Genomic DNA, 27,677 nt, shown 5'->3' on the forward strand with positions numbered 1-27,677 from the left:
CGTGTGGGTATATATAGAACGGCTGTCGCGAGCGTGTAGCGGAGCTGCCACTGACGAGCCTCAGACGCTTAGCAAGCGTGCTTGCTTTTCGCTGAATTCCAGGGTCAGCCTAGTTAAGCCACTGCCATTTTTTTTTTACCGGTGCCTTTTGCCTCGGTCAGATGTAGGACGGTTACGACTGTGTAACGCGAGATTCAGTGATAGCTGTTCAGGCATCTACGTAGTTTTGGGGATATTTTCCTGCCGCATCGGTGCTGGGGTCAAGTGATGCACCCTTGCACTGCCAGATGGCTGCTCCAAACAGAGCCACCCGTAGGCTTATGCGACCCAGGTTGACTGTGGCATTAACGCACCCACCGGCTACGCCGACGGCGGACGACTACGACGCGCAAGCCAGGGACGGGCGCCTAACAGCTGTCGCTGTAAAAATGTTACCATGAATCATAAACACATAAGCGGGTGAAAAAGTGGAGCGCCAGCCCATGTTATGAAACAAAGAAAGTATGTGGTGTGCTATTTCTTTTATATTCTTCTACTATCCTTAGCGAGTGTGGTTGGCGTAGGAACAGCGCTTAGGGGGATTCATGTACGACCCTTCGGTGCAGTTGAATGCCTGGGCGAAGAGGGGCGAGTTCCTGGCGGCCAGATTGCAGCGGTAGGAGGCCTCCGGGTCACTCCTAGAGCACATGCCCGCGCAGGCGCTGACGAAGAACAGCATGTCCTCAGTGGCCTCTTCCAGGCCAGGCAGCGCGATGCGGCGGCCAACCTTGAAGTGGCGGTCGACGAACGCCCCAACCACTTCGGTGGCGAGCGCCAGACGCGCCGGGGCGTCGTTCTCGCCACGCAGGGCCAGGCGGGGTTCGAGCCGCTCGAGGCACTCGAGCCACGATGCTGTCAGTGGCACGCCCCGGGGCAGGGCTGCGGCGAGTTCGAGGCCGAAGCCGCCGTAGTTGAGAAGAGGCGGCACATCGCTGCCGAACCGCGGAGGCAAGAGCCACGTCAGGGGAACGCGGCTCTCGCCGTCTTGGGTGACCTGCGCACACCGCGGGTTGAGCTGCGTGAATAGAACGTCGTGCAGAGAGCATTGTATACTGGGGAAAAACAGGTGGACAACTTTATAATAGTCCAGAAGCGCACTCTGATCCGAACATGGTGACATAAATAAAATCAACTGCACCTTTTAGCCTTCGCAAAGAACATATGTTCTTTGAGGCTCTGATGGCTAGATAGAACCCAAGTAATCATCAACAAGTACAGTGAATTTCGTGATAGCTGGGATACTCTGCAATAGTGCACGAATTAACCGCTTACCACAGCAGAGACTTTTTCATAATTTTCATAATAAGATCAGCCGCCTGGTTGCACTTTTGAAGCCTGGCAAACCTCCTTATGAGCTTACCTCATACCGGCCAGTTGCACTAGCAAGCTGCGTCGGCAAAGTTATGGAGCGAATGGTGCTGGCGCGGCTCGAATGGTTTTTAGAGCAGAATGCTCGCTATCCGGATATGATGACCGGGTTCCGGAGGGGACGTTCTTCGATTGACAGCGTAATCGACCTCATATCGACAGTGGAACATGAAAAACGTAGTCGCCGACTCGTCGCTGCTGTCTTCTTGGACATCAAGGGGGCCTTCGATAATGTACTTCATGACGCCATCCTTGATGCCCTTGACGAGATTGGCGTTGGCGCCCGGATGTATTCGTGGATTGGGAGCTACCTCAACGGCCGGTCTGTTTACATGTCTACGCCTGATGGGGAGACTACCCGTCATCAGGTTTGCCGTGGAGTTCCTCAGGGAAGAGTTCTTACCTCAACCCTATTTAACGTGGCATTGATTGGACTGGTGAATGAACTTCCCACTAACATTCACATCAGTGCCTATTCTGATGATATCTGCATCTGGGCGTCGGGTTCGACATGTCCGAAAATGCGTGCGAGATTACAACGTGCCGTGTCATCTACTTCAAGGTACCTACGGCGTCAGGGTTTGCAGTTGGCAGTTGAAAAATGTGCTGTGGTCGCATTCACGCGCAAGTCTGTCTGCCACTACCCGGTAACTCTTCAAGGGGTTGCAATACCATACGTCTCCCACCACAAATTTTTGGGAATTATCATTGACCGCGATCTTTCATGGTCGAGGCATATAAACATGCTAAAGAAAAGACTCTTTTTTGCCATGTGCTTCGCTTTGTGGCAGGCATTAAATGGGGCCCAACGGAGCGCTCCTTGCTTCGACTTTACTATACCCTCTTTATTGGCTACATTCGTTACAGCCTTCCTGTACTCTCTAATATGAGTATTTCCTGCTTGCGGACATTAGAGAGTGTCCAAGCACAGGCGCTCAAGATATGCCTCGGATTACCACGTTGTGCCTCGAACAAAGGCACGATTGAGGAATCTCGTGCGTGCCCAATATCGGTCTACCTGTCACACGAACCACTTCGTGTATATTTACGTGCGCTTAAACGGTACCGCTGTCACCCGCTGACGAAGATTTTTGATGAGCGACCGGACAGCAGTTTTGCACGCGCACTGCGCTTCCATCGCTCCGAATTGCCATCAGACTATGCCCTGCCGCATCATTCCTTGCAGGCCCCATGGGTAATCGCTCAGCCTTCAGTCTGCCTGCATGTCCCTGGCATAATCAAGAAGTCTGCGATGCCGGTTAGCGGACTGAAGCAACTCGCACTTGCCTACATCTGGTCAGAATACCACAAATGTGTGCACGTATACACGGATGGATCTGCGTCTCCAAATGCATCAACAGCAGCTTTCGCAATCCCTGCACAACAGACGACCCGCAGATTCATTTTGGGACACAAGTCTACTTCAACCGCTGCAGAGCTTGTGGGCCTTCGGGAATCGATTCGCCACATCTGCGGAGAACCGCCTCAGGAGTGGTGCATTTTCACCGACTGTAAACCTGCGCTACACATTTTAGGATGCTTCCTACGCCACAAAGCCTACCAAGCTCTGGCTCTTGGTATCATTAGTCTCGTATCATTTGCTCATGGAAATGGCCACCGTATAGTGTTTCAGTGGATCCCCGGACACTACGGACTCGATGGAAATGAGACCGCCGACGCTGAAGCAAGGAGCGCCTTCAGCAGTGGCCTGCGTACAGCTGTACCGTTCTCTATAGTGGACACAACTTGTCTCCTTTCGGAATTGATGAGGAGGGCGACGGCTAGGTACTGGGCCCTGCCAGACACCCGCCACATCAGCCTTAAACGGCTAGATCCGACGATGACCTTTTCAGTTCCTCGCGGAATACCTCGCCCTATTGCATGCGTTATCCGTAGACTACGTTTAAACGTGGCATTCACGCGCAAATACTTGCACTTAATAGGACAAGCGGACTCAACGGAATGTACCACATGTGGCGTGTTAGAGACTATAGAACATGTTTAGTGGCGTGTCCAGCGTATGCACGTGCAAGACTCATACTCGCATCTGCTCTGAAGCCTATGGACACATCGCTCCTCTCTGAGGATTTGATCCTCGGCGCTTGGCCGGATAGTTTTAGAACTGTAAAGGCAACGCGAGCGCTCTCACGCTTTTTGAGCGACATGGACCTTGTCTCGCGTTTGTGATGTCAGAAAGTGTGCCTCGTTTTTTTTTAAAGTAGTTTTTTATCTGCCTCCTCCCATCATCATCGTCCCCCATCGTGGCCTTCTTTTATCTCCTCTTCCCGTCCCCCAGAGCAGAGTAGCAGGCCAGATATTTATTTTTCAGGCCAATCTCTCTGCCTTTCCTATCAATAAACCCTCTCTCTCTCTCTCTCTCTTTTCATAATTTTTGATTTATCACTGTGAAAATTACCGCTCGTGGCTGGAAAATAAAAAAACAAAAAAAATTGGAGGAAATTATCCTCCGCGTCCAAGCGTGTATTATTCAGGCCCTTTTTCGTTATAATTCTGATACTTGTGCACGGCGCTAAAGCAATATCAGTTGCAGTTTGTTAGTTTATTTAACAATTCATCGCATACCTCAAGCGCCTCACAAGTGAGGCATTACATGAGGTATGGGGTAGCTAAAAATTCCCTTGCAACGTGATATCACAAAACACTGCTAGGGAAACGCGTATAGAAAATGGCACTTGTTATGGATTTCGCAGCCGCCGCGGTCGGGTGCGAACAGTTCCCGGGTTCGCACCCGACCGCGGCGGCTGCGTTTTTATGGAGGAAAAACGCTAAGGCGCCCGTGTGCTGTGCGATGTCAGTGCACGTTAAAGATCCCCAGGTGGTCGAAATTATTCCGGAGCCCTCCACTACGGCGCCTATTACTTCCTTTCTTCTTTCACTCCCTCCTTTATCCCTTCCCTTACGGCGCGGTTCAGGTGTCCAACGATATATGAGACAGATACTGCGCCATTTCCTTTCCCCCCAAAACCAACCAATTATTATTACACCAACAACCACAGACACTATAACACTGAGCAATGAGATAAAATTGGAGGGGATACTTAAGCTCCACCTGAAGGTTTGTTTGTTTGATTATGGTGGTTTAACGTCCCAAAGCAACTCAGGCTACGAGGGACGCCGTAGTGGAGGGCTCCCGAAATTTCGACCGCCTGGGGTTCTTTAAAGTGCACTGACATCGCACAGTACACGGGCCTCTGGAATTTCGCCTCCATCGAAATTCCACCGCCGCGGCCGGGATCGAACCCGCGTCTTTCGGGCCAGCAGCCGAGCGCCACAACTACTGAGACACCGCGGCGGCTCGACCTGAAGGGTATGACACGATAGCGTAATGAGTTAACTCCCATATACGCAGAAGGTAGTTCTGTACTTTACGTTCATACATCCCTGGTAGTCGTCATACCAAAAATTAATTTAACTCCCACCTGCCAAGGTGGGCAGTTTCCGGTGGCCAGGTTGTGATGACGCTGCAAGGCCACGTGACTTAGGTAGCCCACCTGCCTCGTAGGTTGCTCTCTGGGTGCCATCTGCCAGAGCCATGCTCGTGATTTTTCGCTCGCAAAGCCGATGCCGATGTCGACAACACCGACACCTGATTTTCTGGACAACGGGGCCTTTAACGCTGTCGCGTTAAAATTTTTCTGCTGCTGGGAAACAGCTGGCCAGGTACCGATGACTGCCCCGTATGAGGGTCTTGTTGTCATAAGTGCGCTAACTGTCCTCCGTAATAAGGCACTCACGGAGAACTGCTACAAGATGACTACTCTACAGAGGGCAAAACACGTCTAGAACGACATAACTGTGCGTGTTCCGCAGCTCCCAAAGCCACTGCAACCAGGAAGGCAAAAATGACGATGGAATCCTATGAGTTTAACTGCACATGCTTACATCCAGACCAATTTTAAGCAAATTTTATCGCTAGATATTGCGTGCTCAGCCCGAAACACGCCCAGAACATGTTCTAGGCAAGCGTTTTGCCCTCTGTACCAGGTGGGAAAGCAGCGTATAGTCAAAAGGCGATGTTTCTTCCCAATCCAGAAAGGAATTTTAGTGCATGCATGGCTAATTATAACTCGCTTTTGAGTCCGCATAGCGCTGCCGAGTTCAAATGCAGACTCTGCAGGGAACACCTGATTGACAATGCAGGTGTGAAGATCACCTGGACAAACATAAAGACCGCTCTTGACTTTACAAGCGTATTATCGGGCACAATCGTCTCCAGGACGCTTGCGGTGCAACGGAAGCCCATAGCTCTGCAATTAGGCAGTGGCTCTGGGAGCCATTTGCTTAAATGAAAGTAGCACTCGCGTGCTATAGTACGACGAAGTTAAATCACGTGATCGATGAATCAACTGGCTCTTATTCGCGTGATCACATTTCTTGATTCCTGGAACCTTTTGTTCCCAATAGTAAATGGCCGCGCACAGCGCGTTCATCGCTTGGTAGACTAAGTAGAACGCTTAGAGTGAACAATCGCATCCAAGAGTGCAGCGGCGACACTGGGATCACCAGAACTAAACGCCTGCACGGTTGGCTTCGCCGTTTGGCACAAGTGTCGTGTAGGCAATGCGTGCGCCAGATCGAAGACTACCTGCATTCATGCATCATGCATGGGTATGAGTATAGATTATTGTCATCCGTGAGCTTGCAAGAATAGTAAAATGAGGAAAGAAAGAAGTGGACGACGAGCCTAGATGGAATACAGGGTCTTCTGTGGCCAATCGTTGGGAAAGCATTACTCAGGCAGTTACACCCAGCGCTGCACGTGTGTGCAATAGTTTCTCTGCGAGATAAGCTGCGCAACTAGCCTGTGCATGTCCGCCTCGTGGGGGCGGCACCGGGTAGAAAGCGTCGGCGTCGGCGTCGGCGTGGGCGATGCTGAAGAGCTCCTTGCTGCGTATCTGGGACAACGAGGCCAGGTACGCGTGGAGGAAGGGCCGCTTCTCCTCCTCCGCATCCTCCTCGGTCTCCTCCTCGTGGACTTGTAGCTCCGCGTAGAAGGTGTCCAGCTGGGTGGCCGTGGGAAGCAGCAGTCGGAAGCTGGCATCGCTGCATGAGTGGTCGGGCGTCAAACGCAAAGCCAAATTGCCTTAATTAGGAAAGAAGGGTTTCCTGGCAGCGGACCCTTCCTCCACACAACACACTCAAGAGCAGTTAAATTGCAAAATAGGTCGAACAAGTTGAGGCGATATGCACTGCTGTAGAGTATTTGTGTAGAGTGTATTGTCTGCATTTCGAACACGAATAAACAATGCGCAGCTATAAAAATGGTACATGACATGACTACTCAAGTGGCACGTGACCACAGAATTAAGGTGCTTTTGAAGCCGCGAATATATTTTGTGTTATGTGGCAGCTTGCGATGTTTATGCTTGCATGAACTGTCCACGATAGAAAGAATGTTGGGAAACTTGATTGGACAGAAAATATGCATCTTTGATTCTATTACAAGTCTGTTGAAGAGCTGTCTTCGATAATGTTCATGGCATTATTGTGCGTCACAGAACTAACCGGCTATCACGAATTCAGGGCCTATCGATTACATGAGTAAGAAGCGAGACCGAAACGTCGTCACAGGTTGACATGATCATAGACGCAACCTCACCGCCAAAGCCAACGCGACGTTGTGTAACCCGGTAAACGTCACAATTGTATAGATGCAGCCTGTCGTTGAGACATGTACTCATCAGTATGCACTTGATGTTCTGGCCACCATGGTAGACTGTGCTTTAGATAGTGGGAATTTCCCCTCGAAATAAATGATTTCTATGGAGCATAAAAAATCAAAACTTGTCCAAGTTCTCCCATTTCTAATAAATTTAGGTAGCATCGTTCACAGAAAAGGAACTGCCAATATGTAACGCACGTAATGACTCTTTGAAGTAATGGATAACACGAAAGCCTAGACAGGAGACGGCTTATGGTGCCGCTAATGAACCATGAGACAGACGAGTGATATGGTTCGGTAAGTGGCGAGGAGCGGAAGTTGATGCGAACCTTACGTAGTGTGTGCGAGTTCTCCGGTCTGGAGGCGGCGATGACGTCACTATTGAAGTGTGCGGGCTTGAAGCGGTCGGTGGAGATCTTCACGACCATTGATGAAGAGAAGAAACTGCTTTGGATGCTTGAGTACCCTTAAAGAGCGATCTTAAAGCGGCTACAACAGCTGGCGCATAGCATCATGGCGCAGGAAGACCTAAGTACAGTGCTGGAGGCCAGGATTGACACAGCTACGAGAAGAACATTGTGGCTGAGAGGCTGAAACAACGACGTTCATGGTTTTTTGCACAGACGGCTGACGTAGTCACCTACGTCAGCCGACGTAGTAGACAAGCGGTCGATAAATTATCCTGGGAAAAGAAGGGAAGTCAAAAACGTAGTTCCGCGGAACAGCAAGGTGAATCACTGAAAAGGAACGGCGAAAAGGACTAGAGGAAGAAGTTCCGGTCATGGTGTGGGGAGAATGACAGGGTTGATGCCGAGTAGTCAAGTTGCTGAATAGCGCCGGGCTGAAATGACGATCTTGACTATAGTTCTATTGGCTGTGGGGACACCGTAACGGCTGACCGAGATAGTGACCAGCCTATGAGTGAGCGATAATGTACGCTCTGAAGAGGAGTGTCTCTTTCTCTCTAGGTCACCTTGCAGCAGCACGCTGCTTAAGCGAAGCTACAACCCGGGCTCAGGGCACAACCTTAATCAAAATTCAGCCACTGTGGACAGTTACAAAGCAATTGACATAGACCTCGGCAGAATGCTGCAGGCACTGAGCCGTCACGTCAAGCCTTAGACTCTCGCCAACGTTTTGCTGGACAGGGTGCGAGAATTGAGAGCAGCGTCCACAGCCAACGCCCACTGGCATTTCTGCCTCGTTCCTGCTTTTGTTCTTTAATGACGGCCTATACTGTCATGCAGGGCAGATTGCAAAAATTCGAAAGCCCCTTGTCAATGCAAACACGGCACGAATGACGTAATTCTGTATTTTTTTAAAATGATGATGATGATAGTGAACTTTTTTTGCCCCAGGGGCACCTGCTGCCACAGAGCGCCTTGGCACAATGTATTTTTCATTTGCTCAAGGTGGCCTCAAATACCTATTTCCCAAGCATTTCACCCTGAATAAACCGAGCACCAGGCCATGGGAAGCTTGCATCCATTGTATCACCGGTGGGTACCCGGCGGCACTGGGATCGAACCCCGCACCTCCCGCATGCGAGGCGGATGCTCAATCACGAGGTCACCGCTGCGGTCAAGGCGCACGAAGTGGTGAAAGGCAGTAGCGACACAAACATAGTCTTCCGCATCGCATCCTTTCGTTGACAGTGCAGTGATATGCATGTAGGGATACAATCAAACCCCGTCGTCTGTAGCACAGAGGTTAGAACCCACACGCGACCGGCACTCCGTCCCATTAAAAGTGCTCAAGATTTGTAGAAATTACAGTGGGTGTAATAAAGCTGATATATAGGCGTCGTATAGATAAAGTTAAGGAAGATGTCCCCAGAACGGTTCCCTTATTCATTGATAGCCGAGTGCAGCGAATAAGCGGTAGCGAACGACAATGACAGGCGACAAGAAATGCAGCAGACAATGAAAGACTTAATATATTTAAGCAGCTTGGCGTGTTTCATACCTGATTAACTCACGCGTCGGGGGCGGCATGCCCGGCTGTGTATGGCATTCGGACACTGCTCTGTTTCGATGTAGCCTACGCGCGCGCGCGCACGCACGCACGCACGTGCACGCGCACGCGCACGCGCACACACACACACATACACACACACACACACACACACACACACACACACACGCACACACACACACACACACACACACACACACACACACACACACACACACACACACACACACACACACACACACACACACGCACACGCACGCACGCACGCACGCACACACACACACACACACACACACACACACACACACACACACACACACACACACACACACACACACGCACGCACACATGCACGCAAACACACGCGTGAGTGCACGCAAACACACGCGTGAGTGCACGCGTACAAGCACGAGGTCATTCTTGCCGGACCACACTCGCAGTTATTAGCCGCGCAAAGCCCTCCTTCATAAAATCATTACCATATAAAATCATTAGCATAGATATAAAATCATTAGCAGCACATAGCTTTTGCGCAGTCTGAGTTTTCATCGTCAGAGCAGTAGCAGAGTTAGAGCTCTGCAGCGCAGCTTAGTAGTGTAATAGCTTATGTAATACTCATCATCATCATCATCAGCATGACTACGCCCACTGCGGGGCAAATACTATAATACTAGTTTGTTCCATACACACCCGCAACCAAAATTCACGTTACTGAGGCTTAAAGTCGCCTCTTTTAAAGTATGCTTTGCCTTTATAACCCTCTTCTTGAGAAAAAGCCAACTTCAAAGGGGGAAGCTAGAAGAAGATGCACTTTTACGGGTTGCAAAAGCAGTGTCAGTAAAAGGAGAAAAAAAAATGGAGTGTGAAGAAAAAGAGCACTGGTAACGAAAGCGATAAAATAAAGGAACACAACTGGTACTGTTACCGGCATAAGAAATTGGCCGCACACGCTGGTACCGTAACATCGAAAAGCAAGCTATAATAATTAGAAAGTTGAAACAGCTGACTAGAAGGCGCAATTATTGCTATCATTTCCTCGCCCACGAGAGAGGCAATTTTATTTTTATCAACCATCTGTAAATTTTCGGTTGTTGGTTTAGATGATAACGATATTTTTGTTGAGGCACTTATTCACGCACTTCCACCTGAGATACGTCCGAGGTTAGAGTAATCTTCCCAGGGTATTAACGCTTTTCTTCACTCAGACTGCAACTGTGCAGTGAGGAGGTAACTTTTTACTTCGAGGCACTACCTGCAACGATGAATGGGAGGCAATAAAGTTTATGCCCTCCGGTTTTAAAGCGTGCAAAGTTGAGAATATTATAGCTGTTGCACAACCGTTCCTGCCATTTCGTGCAGAAAACGAGTGATAGGTCCCGGAATTTTTATTTGGCCATGTTTATTTTTTATGAGATGTAGTATAATATCTGTGGCTACTAGTACAGCATAAAAGAACAAATGCATGATTGCAGCGTTTCTGTCGTGATGTGGACAGCAGACTAGTGCGGGCGAATAGTAGGAGGAGTGGAAGTGCAGAAAAAAAAAAAGAAGTGTGTCCAAGGTGCCGGGGCCTATGTTTTTCTCTGGGCACTTGAATTTAATTGAAGTTGAAATAATGCTCGCAAAAAATGGTTAGGACATTAAATCTCTGCCTTAATGGCATGACCGATAGAGTTAATGGGTTAATGCCCACATATGCGGAATTGGCCATTCTCTACTTAAAATTCGTTATTCGCTGGGAGTCCTCATACCACTCCCGGCGCAGTGGTATAGCGGGGACACTTTATTTTTCCTTTTTTTTAGTCCCACAATAATTTTTTTCGTGAGACGGCAGGTGCTGCCACCGGTGCAGCTTGTGAGACCAAGGTTGCTTTTCCCGAGAAAACTCTCGCGATTAATCTTTAACTGAGCTGCCACCTGCCACGGTGTGCGGTTTGCCCACAATCTTGTGGGCAGGGTGTGAAGACGTCACAAGGTCACATGACCGAGATGGTCATGGTCCACCTGTCACCTAGGTGTAGCCCCCCTATTCAGCTCCATTTCTTGCTCACAACGCTGATGACGCCGAGTTTTCTGCAGAATGGGGGCACAACCTGATCCATTATGTGTTGGAAATGTGATAGCATTCGAAGCTATTGGTGTCTTTGCCGGAAGTGACTGATAGGGGCTTGTCAGACCTATGTTGCTCCTCCCGAGCTCTTCCCCTACATCACCTGCCACGGTTCACAGAAACGAACCTTCTTTAATGACGTCATTTCCGTACTGGTGAACTCACGTCCATCCAGCCAATGGCGTTTCTCCGCTCTGGTTATGTCAGAGCATACCAGCCAATCAGGATTTTTGTGCACGATGCCGGACGGCGCCCAGTTTTCGCAGCCGCGAGGGATAAAACAGCCAGCGCACATTATGACGATGGCTCTTCGTCCTGTTAAAGCGCACTCACGTGGTCCGAAGCCTGATTCCTCGCTTCTTCATGAAGCTGACCATAGCCTCGGAGACGTCTCTGAAGATGAGCTCGGCCTCCTCCCAGCCACTGTAAGAGTCCAGCTCCTCCATGTACGGCAGCACGCTAGGGTACGGCATGAGCCTGTACACGGCCTCGAAGCAGCTGGCCTCAGAGGTGCCGTACGAAAGCCTGCAATTTGTGAAGGGATGTGAGGGGGTATGAAGGGGACTCATGTCTCCGTTACAACAAAACACTTAAGAAATAGCCGCTTCGGCATCCTTATATCAGGACGCTAAAGTAGGCAAGAATACTGCAATGCTTCTGCGTTGTTTTTGTCTGTGTACATATCTGCTTTAGTGCCGCCGACATTTTGATGTTAAAGGACCAACCAGTCCGAGTTTGATCAGCGTCATATTTTTATGTTTGCGCATCATCGAGTCCTTAGATGAATCAACTCGCACAAATCCAACAGATGCTGCGTGTTGTGGTGAGTGGTTTAAGGAGGCAGAGAGCGCGGTCGATGCAGACGTTCGCGGATACTAACAGTTGCGGAAAATCCTTTCGCGAATACTAACCGTGAGAGAAAAAAAATCAGCATTTCAAACATAGAATGATGCAAACAATTTCAGTTTTCCTAATTGTCACGTACTGGTGACGGCAGTCCGGTAGTAACTAAAGCACCAAAAGGATTCCACAAGAAACACTTTACGGGGCTGACTTGCGCCAAATAAAATGAACAACTCGGCAGCTGCGATAGTAACAAGCGTGCTCGGCGAGCATCGAATACCAGAATGTCCACCGCTCTCAGCCGTGCTCAATTTAAGAACCTTCAAGATAAGACGCCAAAAGCAGGTACAACAGTCTCGAACAATGTGCAAGCAGTCGCGTGTGGCTGCGATGATTCGAGATAAACCTGGTGGCATTTCGCGTCACAAACGAACTGATGAAGCCGCGTGCAGGCGGCTTTGAGCATAAACAAACAATAAAGAGCTTTGCTGCAATATGTGCCTATTTCTTGCATATTGTTGCACATTGTTGAACATGAGGACTGGTGATAGCTTTCCTCCTCAAAAGTCACTCTTTCTCTCGAATAGTCAACTCGACTCTACAAAGTTCGTGCACGCGTAGCATGTGATCCGCAATATCGTCGAGGCGGGCTTCATTAAGACAGGCACACCGTCCACAGCTGTAAGGATTGTTCAACGAAGAGCCGTGGCTGGCCAAATTAATCCAGAGCTGTTCACTATACCTTGCCTCAAAATGAAGTGCTGCGTTAGCAAGTATAGGCCCATTAACCACAGCTAGCCAACAGTTTTCCGTGCCAGTTTTTTCGTGACCACCGAATCATGGAATGCCCTTGAACGTTCCTTGCGTAGTTTGCACTTGCAGAGTTTGCCAGTGCAGTGCATCGGAATGTTGCTTGCTAATACTTTATTATTTGCACTAATGTTGCTGTATCCGCTCTTGCTATGTGTCCTGCAATATGCAGCCGGCACTTCTGAATAAAGGTGAGAATACTGTATGGAGGACATACCGAACCTGGAACGTCTCTAACATACTCTGCACGACGAAGCCATGAGCATGGCATGTCTCCGTCAAAGAAAGCGAGATTGAAAAGAAAATGCAAGCGTTAGGAAACAGATGAGGATGGAGGCAGAAGTTTCCATGGAATGTTTCAGAATATAGAAGCAAAAAAAAAAAATCCTAATCTCTTTCTTGAAGTCGTCCAGAGAAGTGCAAAATAAGTGGCTGCGCGCTTAGATAGCCAATGAAAAGCCTTCTCTTGGCTTCCGTGTTGCGAAAAGTTGCATACAACTGTACTCAGCACGCTCGACAGGAAACGCTGCGAAGGATATCTAGTTATAACTGGTTAGGGCAAACGAGCAATGGGTATTGGAGACCCAAACTATGAGGTAAGCGCCTAGGCATGCATACACTCGCCACTATCAGTCATTGTCCCTAATACGCTCGTAGGTGGGAGCAAATGTCGGCTGTCGAATATCTCTTTGTAGCCTATCACTTGACGCTTCTAGTAGACTATAGCGTTCTTAAGGATACTGCTTGAAAATATGCTGTGACGTGGGTTTCCGCATTTCGCTCCATGTCTGGAATGAAAACATGTCTTGAGTTAACCGAGCTTGCTTCGCGTAGCAAGTGCCTCTGTCTAACCATGTTTCACCGGATTCATATGCCTATAATTTTCCATTAGGAGTATTTGCACCTAAAGGCATCATGCGTCTGAGCCCGCACTGATTTATTTATTTATTGTGATGTGCCCACTAACAGCCGTAGGCCTTTTAGAGTGGTTCACTTTGAACAGTGAAAGAGTAAAGAACGATGAAAAGAATAAGAAAAAAATAATCAATTCCCCGCACTTCAAATGAATGAAAGCGCCTGCATCCACCATTGCCATCTATGCCTGTATCAAGTACAAAGAAGCGATTACAAATTTTATCCATGATGGCCTCACACCTCTCCATTTTTTCTCTTGGCCTCGAGGGTGGGAAAGTAAATAAATGCACAAAGAAAACCTAAGCTCAAAAAAGAATGACTCATGAACACATACCTCTGGTCGGCTAGCGGTCCAAGGGATCGCACCAGCTCCCAGGTGATGTAGGCGGCCAGATCAGAGGCTTCTATCTCAAAGAGTAAAAAGTCCTGGTATGCGAGCACGGCTGGGTGGCCCACCGCAACCTCGCCCAGGTTGTTCAGCCTCTTCAAAGACGACATCGGTGGTCTGCTGTGCGCCAGCAGCGGAACGATGGCGTAGAATCGGTCGGGGTCTTCGTCGGGGATTACAGCAGACACAGCAAGAACAGACTCCTCCGTGGACATAATCTGGTGCGTGATGAAGTCGACGTCGTGAACGATCTTGTCGGTTACATTCTCCTGTGGCGAGTCCCAGGCGGGAGAAGCGTCTAGTTCAGGTCAATTTATTTACACCAAGATGTAGAGACCCGTACCTTCCTGTACAGTAGTCAGCATCCCTGTCTAGAGCGCGCCGACGGTGCCCTGAGGAGCAAGTCAGCGCCATCTAACGGTAGGCTCTAGGTTTGAGTTACGCGTCTCGTGCGCATGCGCGGCCAAAATAAAGCGGTCCCTGCTCGTGGGTTCTCGGCCTCGTTTCCGCTCAGTGCTGGCGCATCACGCCGCCAGGGCCGTGCTGAATATATGTAACAGTGGCCGGAAAAACAACGCGTTCCGCCTGAATCACGAGGCGGCTAGGCAAGCAAGTGCAAGTGGTATCGGGTGATCACGCGTTTCAAACACGCACCAGGCTTAATGTGCGAAAATTGGGCCTAGTTGGTTGTTTATGTCTGTTTTCGTCTTGCCGGTATAAGCTTTCGCATTACCACATGCACCATGCATTGCAGGCGTATTGTTTGATGACGTGTCTTTGCGCTGCGTTATCAGCTACAAAGGAGACCGCATTTGGCATCTGTACAGATCCGGGAACTTGGATGCAGAAACACGTGATAATACGCTACCACTCGCGCTTGCTTGCGTGGCCGTCTCGTTACACTCGTGAAACACGGTGACATGACGACGTCCTGGTCACCGTCAGAGCGTCACAAATGCAGGCAGCGCGTTCCTGGCGACACAAAACGAAGTCGCAAGGCGGGGACTTGACAAGGAAGCGATGAGCAGACTTCCCTCTGTTTTTGCTGCGCATGCGCACGGGACGCATAACTCGAACCCAGAGCCTAACGTTAGATGGCGCTGACTTGCTCCGCAGAGCACCGTCGGCGCGCTCTAGACAGGGCAGCTCACCAATGTACGTCATGCGCATGAAGCATACAGCGTGGGAAAGATGACTACTATTTAGGTCAACACCACCAATGCATGAGCAACTCGGAACCAAAAAAAATAAAGAGACAGGCAAAATATGAACTGTGAGCATAGACTCTCCCCCTCGCAATTGGAGTAGTACGTGTGAAATTGGTATTTGATATGCAGCGTTAGTTATAGTTCTACGCACATTTGTTACGTGTATGTGAAGCCTTTATTCGCGGCAGATTATACCGTGGTATCGACAAGCGGGTTGAGGAGCAACCAAAAAGTGTTTCCTTTTATGTGTACATTGTAATTGAAGACGGGCGCTGAGCTCACTTTGAACGTGACACACATGCAAACATATAAGCAAAGAGGTTACCAAAGTAAGCACAGTTTACATGCGCCGCCTTTAATTTGTGTCGCGTGCAAAATAGTCATAGTCATGCTCTTTGAGCACAACGAAGCTTCGAGGGATATTGCTTTTCCTTATCACTTGTCAGTACCGTTCTTAGCCAAGACCTCGGACGTTTGGCTCATACTTGTACCGATAAATTTCGAATGGGTGGAAATAATTTGCTGTCTGTACATATGAAGGGAATACTGAGCGACATGTGGCTGTTCATTCCTCGGTCCTCGCCAGTGGCGCACGGCTTCGTTAACTTTCCTCAACTTATCTTCTGTGCAAGAATCAATACCAAAAGATAATTCGACGTAGTTTACTCCTATGCAAGCATTTTCATTTTCGTCTAAAATGTGGTAATAGCTGTGTAAACTACCAAGGAGCAAAGTTAAAATTATAACGAAGCATAGTTTAATACGAATCTGCTTTGACTACTGCTGAAGTTCAGTGATTAGTTTTCTTTCTCTCGAGCGCCACACCATTTCTTTCAGAACACGAGAAAGTACTGTATAATGACTTTCCTATATTAAGAGGTGATTAATTCATCGTCATTGCGAGCTTGCTTAGACGGATTTCCGCAGAGCAGTTGCATGGTACACAGACAATGCAGGGAAGACGAGCTGCTAAGACAGCGTTGAGAAGCTGCTAGCAAAAGCCTGACAGCGCTTCTTGACACTTGATTCGTCTCAACGCGTGTAGCATTAACCTCGTCTTCGCAAAAAAGCAAGCCCTAATGCGACCGCAGCGCCGCTTATCAACTAAGGATGACAATAAAAACACACGTGCATATCATACAACCTGAGGAGACGGACAACAGAATAGGGGAGGCGAAATGATTCCCTTTGTTCTTGTAGTGGCCGGTTATCTATATTTCGGAAGAAAATGCATTTCAGGATCTTTTTCCTTCTGCATTCGCCCCTCCCCTCCCGGGTACTAGGTGCAGCGGACAAGCTAAAGATAATACCTATTGGCGTCTGCGACCACTGAGTGTTCGCTAATGATTTAACACACATAGTCTTCTGCCCTCTACTACATGCAGGGGGGCATGCTAATCAAGGAGATCATCCTTATCATAATCACCAACATCCCCCGCAGTACGTAAATCCATATCCTCGCCTATCCATACCCAAATAACCCTCTCCTGCACCAGCCGCAACCTCCCCATCCCAGCGATTCCCGATCTGACTGTCTGCCGTCTCCTGGTGCATCTTCCCGAAGTCCTGTCTGTTGCCCTAATGGTGCGCGCAACGGGTCCTACATGGCAGAGGGTACACACGTGTGCCACGATGGCGACGACGTATCTCTGGACGAACTCCAAATAGGTCTCGTGGCGGCGCATATGTTCCCTCTCGCGCCGCCAGGGCTCCAAGTCGAGTCGCCTGCCCATGGACAGCAGCGGCCGGCCGTCGGGACGCCGCCACGTCGGGTGCCGGCGCAGGTCGAACAGCGTCTGGCAAGAGTTGCCGAAAAAGGCATGTGTCACTCACGGTCCAAATTAGATCTTTCGAAGTCAAAAGTTGACGAATTTCGCCGCCGCAGCTCACATTCCAGCGGAAAACCCGACCTCGCGTCAAACGTGGGCGCCGCAGAATTGAGGCTGCGGTTTTTATGTCGCAGGTTTGGCTCTCATAAATCAATGAGACGGCAAGAAAATGAAAAAAAAATTCCGGCCTAGTTCAAGGATATTAGTCCCCACTTACATATCCAGCTGCTTTACGGTTGACAAAACAAGATTAAACAAGAGGTGGAAGAAGAGCCTCAGCCTATAAGACGTTTCATCAAGAGGCCTTGTCATCGAACTGCATTATTTTAAGAAGTTCTCTTGTCGAAACGCTGGCTATCAGAATAAGGCTCCCGTCTTCCCTCTTGTTGAATTTTTTTTTGTGTGTGTCGACAGGAATCTCATCTTCCTGCCTTCTATGCTGTTGGTACCTCAACGTCGTGTGGTGCCAAAAGAAACTGCAGCAGGTGTACTAATGCTAACAGAATGCACAGGGAGCACCATAGACACGTCGTGTTTGATGCCAGTGAAATACTCCAACTAAACGGATCACATCCTGAGCACCTCAGTGGCCAGTGATTGCTCCATGCCGTAACCAAAAATTCACCTCAATTAGGTTCAAAAGTAGCTATTTCTGGAATTTTTTGCTGCAGCAATTTGGAACAAGCTAGAAAATTTCGATTCTTAAAACATCCCGAAAAACCGTCCTGAAGATTTGCTTTTCGCCATAGTTAAACCTTAAAATTCCCTGAAAAAAAAGCGAAAATTCCCCGTATAGAACATCACTGTCGCTGGCTCGTCTGTCCAACGTGTCAAGTATCAGCATCATATAGGCTATTGCTTCGACTTGCGCGCTCAGGATCTCATCTTTGAAAGACTCTGGTTTAGTTTGGTTTACGGGGGCTTTATGTGCCAATGTGACTCGGGCTATGAGAGACGCCGCAGTAAAGGGCTCCGGAAATTTCGGCCACCTAGGGTTCTTTAACGTGCACTGACATCGCACAGTACACGGGCCCCTAGAATTTCGCCCCCATAGAAATTCGACCGCCGCGGCCTAAATCGAACCCGTGTCTTCTGGGTCTGCAGCTGAGTGCCATAACAACTGAGCCACCAGGGCGGCTTTGAAAGACTCTGACAGCTCGCGGAGTGGAGAGCTTTTGAACCAGAAAAAATTCGTTGACCTGTGGACAGGATTTCTCGAATTGCAGGAGAGCAGCGAACAATGACTTATCGCTCTTACCGATGAGACAAAGAAAGATCAGTTGAGTGAGCGAAGCATCGTGGCCTACCTTGATGTTGTAGTAGAGGTCGATCTTGATGGCCAGCTCGACGGGCCTCTTGACGTGGTTGGAGAAGCCCAGGCCAACGTCCCTGAGGAAGACTGCCAGGGCGTCGACGCGGTGCTTCATGGAGGCCGCGAGGCACTCGTTGTACAACGCCGCCGCCTTCGCCGAGCTGCGCGTGGTCCGGTGGTCGCCGGTGACCAGGAGTTCTTGCCTCTGTGACGCCGTAGTTCTGGGCCATAGACGAAACACTGTGACAACGTGGTCACCACGCTAAACATATTAGACATCGTTCTGAGGGTGAAGTGAGTGTTTTGGCACATCTGGTTTAGCATCCATGGTCGCCTTTAAGCGCGAACTTCAGTGTGTGTTTCAGTGTATAGAGGATGCGAACATATCGCGCCATTACAGCTATATATAATGTGAGCCTCTGTTTCCTAGTGCCGCGGTTGGAAAGAGAACTTGGCCCATGCCGAGCAGTGATACAGGCTATCAGCAGGAAAAATAAACTGACCGCGGAAGTGGGTGTAAAATTTTATTTTTGACACTTGGCAAATCAGCAACGCTTTACACTTTCCGTAGATGTTATGCACAGTACACCGCTCCTGTCGCGCTCGTCATTTTTTGACTTCGGCATGAAGCTGTCCTGGAGGTCGCTTTCATGGTTCATTTGGAGTTATATTTTCTTCAACCATGTCATGGGAACACCATGTAGCTCACGTTGTCAAACAACTGGCTAGAGTAGTGGGCATGATTGGTTGCACACCGCACATTCTTCCGACGTCACTCAAACTAACTCTTTATAACGCACTTTTTTATTCTCACGTAAATTATTGTCATCTTGTATGGGGAACTGCAACACATTCTTGTCTTCGCAAAATACACATGTTGCAGAAAAGGGCCCTTCGCTACGCCTTCAATGTTAGCTATGGGTCACCCAGCAAAGGTCTCTTTCTTGCAGCCGGTGTGGTCCAAATCTATGAATTATATCGATACCGGTTGAGCATTTGTTACAAAACAGAAATAAAAAAATGGTACCAACCATGTTCGACGATTGGCAAACTTGCAAGAGAAAACCACAAATTACCCTTTCAGACAACCCGAACAATGGATGGTGCCAACAGCACGCCTAAACTCCGGGCAAGAACGTTTGCAATTCACACTCCCTTCCCTTCTGAACGCTTATACATCTGCACATTTTAACTTATTCACCTGTACTCATAAGGTATTGCGTAGGATGTATATAGAAGGTGGCTACGAACAATTTTCATCCTCAGCTGTGCCAAAATAAGTCTTTGCTTCTGTATCTCATATTTTATGTATGAGAGTGTGATATGTAATAGCAATCTTTTTATCCCTGTGTTTACTCAGTACGCTTGAAGTGCTCTTGCGATGTATAGCATAACATTTTTGTTCTTTTGTTTCGTTTTATACGACACCTGAAGTTGAGTCGTTGTTTGTTTGTCTTCTGCTGTTGCCTGTAAAAATAGGGGCTGCGGCTTTGTCAAGCTGTATTTTTTACAGCTTTTTCTGCAGCTCCTCTGTCCATATACCTTTGAGGCAGAAATAAATTTATTATTATTATTATTTACTTATTGGTACCGATATTACCTGAGCTTCCTCTCTCCTCCACTTTCATACCGTTTGGCCTCTCTTCCACTGAATGGCATAGGTATACAAGTTTTGACTGAATTGAGACAGTTACTGCATCATTCTTCCTTCATATTTTCCTCATCCTCCTCGTAATACAGAAATGGTATAAGAACTGTATATATGGCTGCAAAACAAGGCAGGTCGCATGGACTTTCCTGCAATGCTCGGCTGAGCACAGCACTGCGGTTTTGCGGTGCACCCGCACCGGTGGTGTCCAACACAAATACACTAAGAAACAGCGCGAAAGATAAGTTACATCACTGCGGTGTTTAATGTGACACATACTGGTGATTTTCGGAATTCTTTAGTTTGATTCCTTGTCATTCATGTTGCCTGCGACGTATTCTTGCTCAAGCCTGCCTCAACCGAAAACATTGCCCATACGTATAAAAGCGATTCCCATGTAGAGCTGAGGGGTGAATAGTCCCGATTTAATGAGACCTCATATCCGTGATGATGTCGCGGGCGAGAGGTGCTGCTTCTCCCAATTCAGTAACAAACACACGAGGTGGCTGTAGGCTGACTACAGTAAACTGGCCAGTTACAAGCAGAATTGTAGAGCCATTTGAAATTTTTTGTTAGTGGCTGGATTTTTAATGATTCAAATTCAAATTCATTGATTTTCAATTTAAGCAAGGAGGGAGCAGCCACAAAAAGCTACCGTGAGAAGAGTCTACCCCCTACAAGTGGTGGCAGCCGCTACGCTCACAAAGGGTTGAAGTTCACAGCAAGCACATGTACAGGCGCGGACATAAGTAAACGGAACACTTTATTCCGTTCGAATTGCAATCTCGTCTTTCCTATAGGACATTAGGAAACATTATTTGTTCATGGGAAAGCGAACTATTGTCTGCTACTAGCCTCCACATACCACAGCTGCCAAACTCAGTTAGGAAGCGAGTGAAAAATGTTAGTAGGCAGTAGCGTGCTCCGTTTACTTTTGGCCACGCCTGTACATATAGTTAAATTCAAGACCACGAACACTTGCTGCTGCCTGGTAAAACTTGCACTGGTAAAGAAAATCAAATGTAAAGCTGGTACTTATACATAATGAATATAAGCGCGCAAATTGTGAATACATATAAAATAAAAGAGAATGCAACGGACCGTCAGTTGGGAACAAAAGAAAATTCTGGAGTGGCGACAATAAAGTCAAAAGAAAACAAGCACTAAAATATTATCGCATTCAAACTGAAAATTGTTTCAAAGATCTTTGTTTGATATGCGGGTACTATCAGTTTTCTTACGGTCAAAACTATTTAGTATTGACGATGAGTTGCTTAATTACCTGCAGACTTATCGATCAATCGGTGGAGAGAAAAAGAAATTAGCCTCCGATTTACCTGGTTAAACTAAATGCGACTTAGATGCGCTAGCATGTTTTCCCTTGTTTAGCATTGTTTAATTCTGCTTATTCACTTCTGCGCTAGCCCAATTGGCTGTGCATATATGCCTATATATGCGGAACTGGTCATTCACTACTTTACATTCATAGATTACAGACTGACCGATTTACTTTCACAGTGTTGCAGCGGTTAAGCGATGCGCCACTGCCCCGGTTGGTGACTGTTTCATAAACATCCACCACAGGTGAGGCTTGTGAGACGCAGGTTGTTCTTCCCGAGCAACCTCTCGCGAACAGTCATTAATTCTACTGCCACCTGACACTGTGGTCAGTTCGCTCTAAATCCGGTGTGGCAGGTTGTGATGACGTCACAAAGTCACATGACCTAGGAGGCAGGGAGAGCCATCAGCCTGCTCTGGCTTCATCTACAGACATGACGGCTTTCTCGTTGACGAGGCGTGCAGAGCTAGAGCGCTAGGAAATTATTGATTGATCCATGGGGTGTGTGAGTGAGTGAGTGAGTGAATGAGTGAGTGAGGAAGGGAGGGAGGAAATGAGTGGGTGACTTGGTGACCAGGTGAATGCCCACCCCTCTCACCTCGTGCTGTTGAGGGGCACCGCTGTCGTCGACGCCCGTCGTGCCATGCCCCTGAGCCTGGAGCGTGCTTGCCAGGCGAGCAGCGCCGCCTGCGTGTCGTGGGTGCTGACGAAGGAGGGATGCCGCAGCCAGCCGGAACACACGAACGCGTAGAAGTCGTCGCACGGGCTGCCGCTGCTGCTCAGCGTCTCCTGTAATCAACGATAGAGGGAAGCACAGGTCCGTGACGTACGCGCACAGGAAGAGTCGACAAGGTTCCAATAACAGAGAGGGCCTGCACAACACATCATTTGCAATGGCTTACTGCGGATACCGCTTGCCATGCGCAGACTTCCGCTTTGTGTTGCTGTTCCCTTTCTGTTGGCTGCGTTGTAGGTATAGTGTACAGATTAATCTAGAACACTACAGCTGTGCGCACTGAACTGCTCCTCGCCTCTCACACATGCTTTCTCGTCTACTACTCAATTCCACATGACACTGAGGGCATACTTGCGGCGCCAAGTACGTGGTGTGGGCTGTACACTGCCCCGTATACAATTTTACGGCTTATAATGACATGACTGGTCTTTATTTTATCCAAGTGAGCGTGGACCATCGCTCCTTATTAAGGAATCTGCTTGGATGGACGGCGAACAATTGCGGACACACACGGAAAAGTGATGATGTAGGCGCCATAATGCAGTCCGTGCATTAAAATGGATGGCACGGCAGAGGCCACTGACACATCAACGTAGGTGCTTGAATAGAGCCACTTAGAAAGCAAATGGTGGACGTCGCCGGAGGAGGGTGCAGGAGAGGAAGATTTGAACGCGACATCGTTACGGAGCTTGTGTCGCAGAAAATCTGGCGTCAGCGACGTCGTTGACTGCGAGAGAAAAATCCACAAAAATCCTCAGAGAACCAACCTAGGAGGCAGGTGGGCCACCCAGGTCACGTGACCTTGCGGCATCATCCCAACGTGCCCACAGTGGCAGGTGGCAGTTAAATTAATAATCGGCACCTCGGGAAGAGCAACCTAGGTTGCACAAGCCACACCAGTGGTAGCACCTGCCATCGTAGGGCAGTGGCGCATCGCTTAACCGCTGCACCACTGCCCCAGAAGCCGTACGAGGGCTCTCAGGGATCTATGAATGTGAAGTAGAGAATGACAATTCTTTATGTATAGGAACTGACCCATTAAGGCTATCGCGTCATACCCTTTAGGGGTGGAGCGTAAGTGTCCCCTCTGATTTTTGGTTGTTTTGTGACGAGAGAACTCGTCTAAGGAGTTAATAGTGTGACACGCAGTCGACAGCGTCAGAAAACATGATCGGCGGTGCTCTAATTTTTTTATGGTGGCTTAACGTCCCAAAGCGACTCAGGCTATGAGAGACGCCGTAGTGAAGGGCTCCGGAAAATTCGGCCACCTGGGCTTCTTTACCGTGCACCGACATCGCACAGTACACGGGCCTCTAGAATTTCGCCTCCATCGAAAGTCGACCCCCGCAGCCTGTATTGAACCGGCGTCTTTCGGGACAGCAGCCGAGCGCCATAACCACTGAGTCACCGCAGCGGCCCCGCAGTGGTCTAAAGTGCGAGAAGTTTCCCCATTAAGATGGTGGTGCGCTGACTTCCGGTTTCGCAGATAATGACGTCAGAGGCTACTATTCCTCCCGCCGCGGGATGCGTTCTGAGAGACGTGAGAACGCGCGAGAGCGTGATGCACTTCTGTGACGGGGTTTTGTCCCCGGTAAAGAAGAAATAGAGTTAAGCATCTCGCCTTGAGCAGTGCTGCGGCCAGGCGGCAGGAGGTGGCGTTGCAGAGCTGCGCCGGGCGGCGCGGTGAGCCCTTAGAGGTCACGTGCCCCAGCGCCATCTCCCGGTGGCTGCGCGTGAGCACCAGGAGCACCGTGGCCATCACCACCGTGAGAGCGAGCAGGATGAACCCGGTGCGAACTAGTAGCGTTTGTTTATAGGGGCTGAGGCGGTGCTCCGTCAAGCTGAAGTCCATGGCTGCGACAGGAAGAACCGGAGGAGGAAATCCTTACAAAAGTTACTTTAGACAGTCTCTAGACTGTCCATAGACTTTTGTCTATGAAACCTATAGAGAAATCCTATAGAGAAGCCGATAGATAGATAGATAGATAGATAGATAGATAGATAGATAGATAGATAGATAGATAGATAGATAGATAGATAGATAGATAGATAGATAGATAGATAGATAGATAGATAGATAGATAGATAGATAGATAGATAGATAGATAGATAGATAGATAGATAGATAGATAGATAGATAGATAGATAGATAGATAGATAGATAGATAGATAGATAGATAGATAGATAGATAGATAGATAGATAGATAGATAGATAGATAGATAGATAGATAGATAGATAGATAGATAGATAGATAGATAGATAGATAGATAGATAGATAGATAGATAGATAGATAGATAGATAGATAGATAGATAGATAGATAGATAGATAGATAGATAGATAGATAGATAGATAGATAGATAGATAGATAGATAGATAGATAGATAGATAGATAGATAGATAGATAGATAGATAGATAGATAGATAGATAGATAGATAGATAGATAGATAGATAGATAGATAGATAGATAGATAGATAGATAGATAGATAGATAGATAGATAGATAGATAGATAGATAGATAGATAGATAGATAGATAGATAGATAGATAGATAGATAGATAGATAGATAGATAGATAGATAGATAGATAGATAGATAGATAGATAGATAGATAGATAGATAGATAGATAGATAGATAGATAGATAGATAGATAGATAGATAGATAGATAGATAGATAGATAGATAGATAGATAGATAGATAGATAGATAGATAGATAGATAGATAGATAGATAGATAGATAGATAGATAGATAGATAGATAGATAGATAGATAGATAGATAGATAGATAGATAGATAGATAGATAGATAGATAGATAGATAGATAGATAGATAGATAGATAGATAGATAGATAGATAGATAGATAGATAGATAGATAGATAGACAGACAGACAGACAGACAGACAGACAGACAGACAGACAGACAGACAGACAGACAGACAGACAGACAGACAGACAGATAGACAGATAGATAGATAGATAGATAGATAGATAGATAGATAGATAGATAGATAGATAGATAGATAGATAGATAGATAGATAGATAGATAGATAGATATATGGATTGATTGATTGATTGATAAAGAGGAGGAGGGAAAGGCAGGAATGTTAACCAGAAAGGGGTTCCGGTTGGCTACCCTACACTGGGGAAGAGGAATTAGGGGACTAAAAGGAGGAAGAGAGAAGGGGAAAAAGGCATAACACACACACACACGCACAACGCTGTCACAATTTGTCGCTCAATCCAGTCGCTCTCAAGTAGGCAAAGAGTGCCTTGTATGCCTTGAGGGCAGTCGACTGCTGTGGCCACGGACCAAGGATCTTTTGCTCTGTTAATGGGCGAGGACCGAGGCGGTCCAGAGCACAACACAAGCGAGTGCAAGACATACACTGTGTTGTGTAGAGAAGCCTATATAGGTAACACAAATCCATAAACAATCTATAAATTTATGGCCATACACTTCTAGTAGACTTTTCTCTATGGACGGTCTATAAACTCTGAATAGCCAAAAGGAGATATCTATAGAAATGCAATAGAGTCTATGAGAAATCTATCGACATTCGTTAGATCACCTTGATAAGGGACACATGCTCTTAGTGGGAGGCACCCCTAGGAATGACATTCTATATTCTATAAGACTTCGAACTTTTTCTTTTAGGGGGGGGGGGGGAGGCAGTTAGTCTCGTACAGTGAAAAGTAAAACAGTTTAGCACAAAGCGCGAAAGTTCGTTGCAGTTTAACACGATGCGTGTTCGACTGTGAAGATATTGTAGCGCTCTTGCGTAGTGGCCTGCGAAGCTGATCTGCTCGCGCCGCCGCGGGTTAGACTGCCAGTCGTGGATATTGATTTGATTTCTTTTCTGAACCTAACGTGGCATCGCTGCTGCTAGACAACGGCACAAGATCCACTCTTCACTATAAGGCAGTGTTGTAGGCGTTACCGAAAAAAGTAAGTAAATACGTTACTCGTTATGCAAAAAAGGGAACGCGTTACCCCCTACGTTACCAACCCTGCGTTACCGTTACCGAAAAAAAGTACCGCACGTTTCTTTGCCGTTACACCATGGCCATAAATATTAACCAGGGCGTCTTCGCTGCAACAAATCACGATAACAATTTTAAAACGCTTATATTTCACACAAATCTTCTAGCGCAAACAAAGACTTTACCTGAAATCTTGAATTAACGAGAATACTTTGCACAAATGAGCAGGAACTTAGCAATTTTATAGCGCCCTAAAGTTGCCTGTTACTCTGTGACACATGGTGAAGCCATTTTCTGAATGTGATAGTAAACACAAAAAGACACTTCATCATCAATTATATCTTCACTAAGAAAACATCCCTGAATTCTCAATGAATTTACAGCAATTCTGAAAAATTTAATATTCCAAAATCCTCGGCATGCTTCCACTTTTTAGAGAGTTGTGTGTGTGTGAGTGGTTTGGGAAGGGGAGGTAGGTGGAGGCAAGTGTGTGAATGCGTGCTCGTGCACGTGTTTCGCGCTTTATGGGTATACTCTGTCTCTCAATATGTTTGGGCATGCTCTGTCTTTCAATATCAATATGCTTGACATAATTAATCCCATCTCGTCGACTACACGACCTGTTTTTACAGCTATGGTTATGCAAACTTAATTAGCACCCCTACGAGTTGTACTGACCATGGTTCGCATTCATTACTTGATCATATTCTCTCCAATTTTGCCATTGCTCCTTCGGTTGGTGTGATAGAGTGTGATGTCACTGATAATTTCTCGGTATTTCTTTACGCACTATCATCTCGTTGCAGTAACTACAAGTCTACTAAGTCAGTTTTTGATACCGAAAAATATATTGAAAGCATGTCTAATACTGATCTTTCATACATTTTGGTTCTCTTGGATCCAGAAGTGGCTGTACATGAGGTGTCGAAAATAATTACATCAGCAATCAATAAATGCACTTCGCTCCAATTTTCTACGAGAAAATATAATACCCCCGTTTCCCCGTGGATAACTACTGCTTTGTTAAACTCTCTGAAGAAAAAAGAAAACATGTATAAGAAAACTGAACGCCAGCCGTTCAATCTTCGTCTTAAATTGAGATATAAAAGGCATTCAAGTATACTAACATCGCTTCTAAGAAAAGCCAAACGACGCTACTATGAAAACATGTTATCTAGACATACTAACAATTCTAAGCGAAAATGGCAGCTTCTTGACGAATTTCTGAACATTCATTAGTCACTTAATGCTGTTAAATCTATTTTATGCGGTGGTGTTATTTTATCGGACCCTAAGGAAATGGCGAATGCATTTAGCAACCATTTTTTCAATTCATCTAATTATCCTTTCTCTTCGTTGTGCGCACCTTCTCTTGAGCGCTGCCCTCATTCATTCTTTCTTACCCCCACATGTCCAGACGAAGTTCTATCCGTAATTGCTAATTTAAACACGACCGGCCCCGGCGTCGACAATATCCATCGAAAGGAT

The 27,677-nt window shown here is 47.3% G+C and overlaps 1 protein-coding gene across 1 annotated transcript; it reads right to left on the bottom strand.

The window, feature by feature from the left end:
- Positions 1-541: 541 nt before the first annotated feature.
- LOC144108375 (uncharacterized) lies at positions 542-23,118 on the bottom strand. Its single transcript, XM_077641624.1, has 8 exons — positions 23,095-23,118; positions 22,065-22,255; positions 18,475-18,700; positions 16,961-17,134; positions 14,077-14,399; positions 11,508-11,699; positions 6,231-6,471; positions 542-1,033 (listed from the first exon to the last, which is right to left on the bottom strand). Exons 1-8 carry the CDS (start codon positions 23,116-23,118, stop codon positions 542-544), a joined length of 1,863 nt encoding a protein of 620 aa, XP_077497750.1.
- Positions 23,119-27,677: the final 4,559 nt, after the last annotated feature.

Source organism: Amblyomma americanum, chromosome 10 (genome assembly GCF_052857255.1).
Source record: "Amblyomma americanum isolate KBUSLIRL-KWMA chromosome 10, ASM5285725v1, whole genome shotgun sequence".
Classification (NCBI taxonomy): Eukaryota; Metazoa; Arthropoda; class Arachnida; order Ixodida; family Ixodidae; genus Amblyomma; species Amblyomma americanum.

What these genes read in the sequence shown, in the direction of transcription:
- LOC144108375 (XM_077641624.1), bottom strand. Translation starts at nt 23,118, where the DNA reads ATGGCAGGTGCTACCACTGGTGTG. An exon ending in TCGTCGCCATCGTGGCACAC is followed by an intron (nt 14,400 to 16,960) that starts GTGTGTACCCTC and finishes GACTCGCCACAG; the next exon opens with GAGAATGTAACCGACAAGAT. An exon ending in CACGAGGCGGACATGCACAG is followed by an intron (nt 1,034 to 6,230) that starts GCTAGTTGCGCA and finishes CGGTGTGCGCAG; the next exon opens with GTCACCCAAGACGGCGAGAG.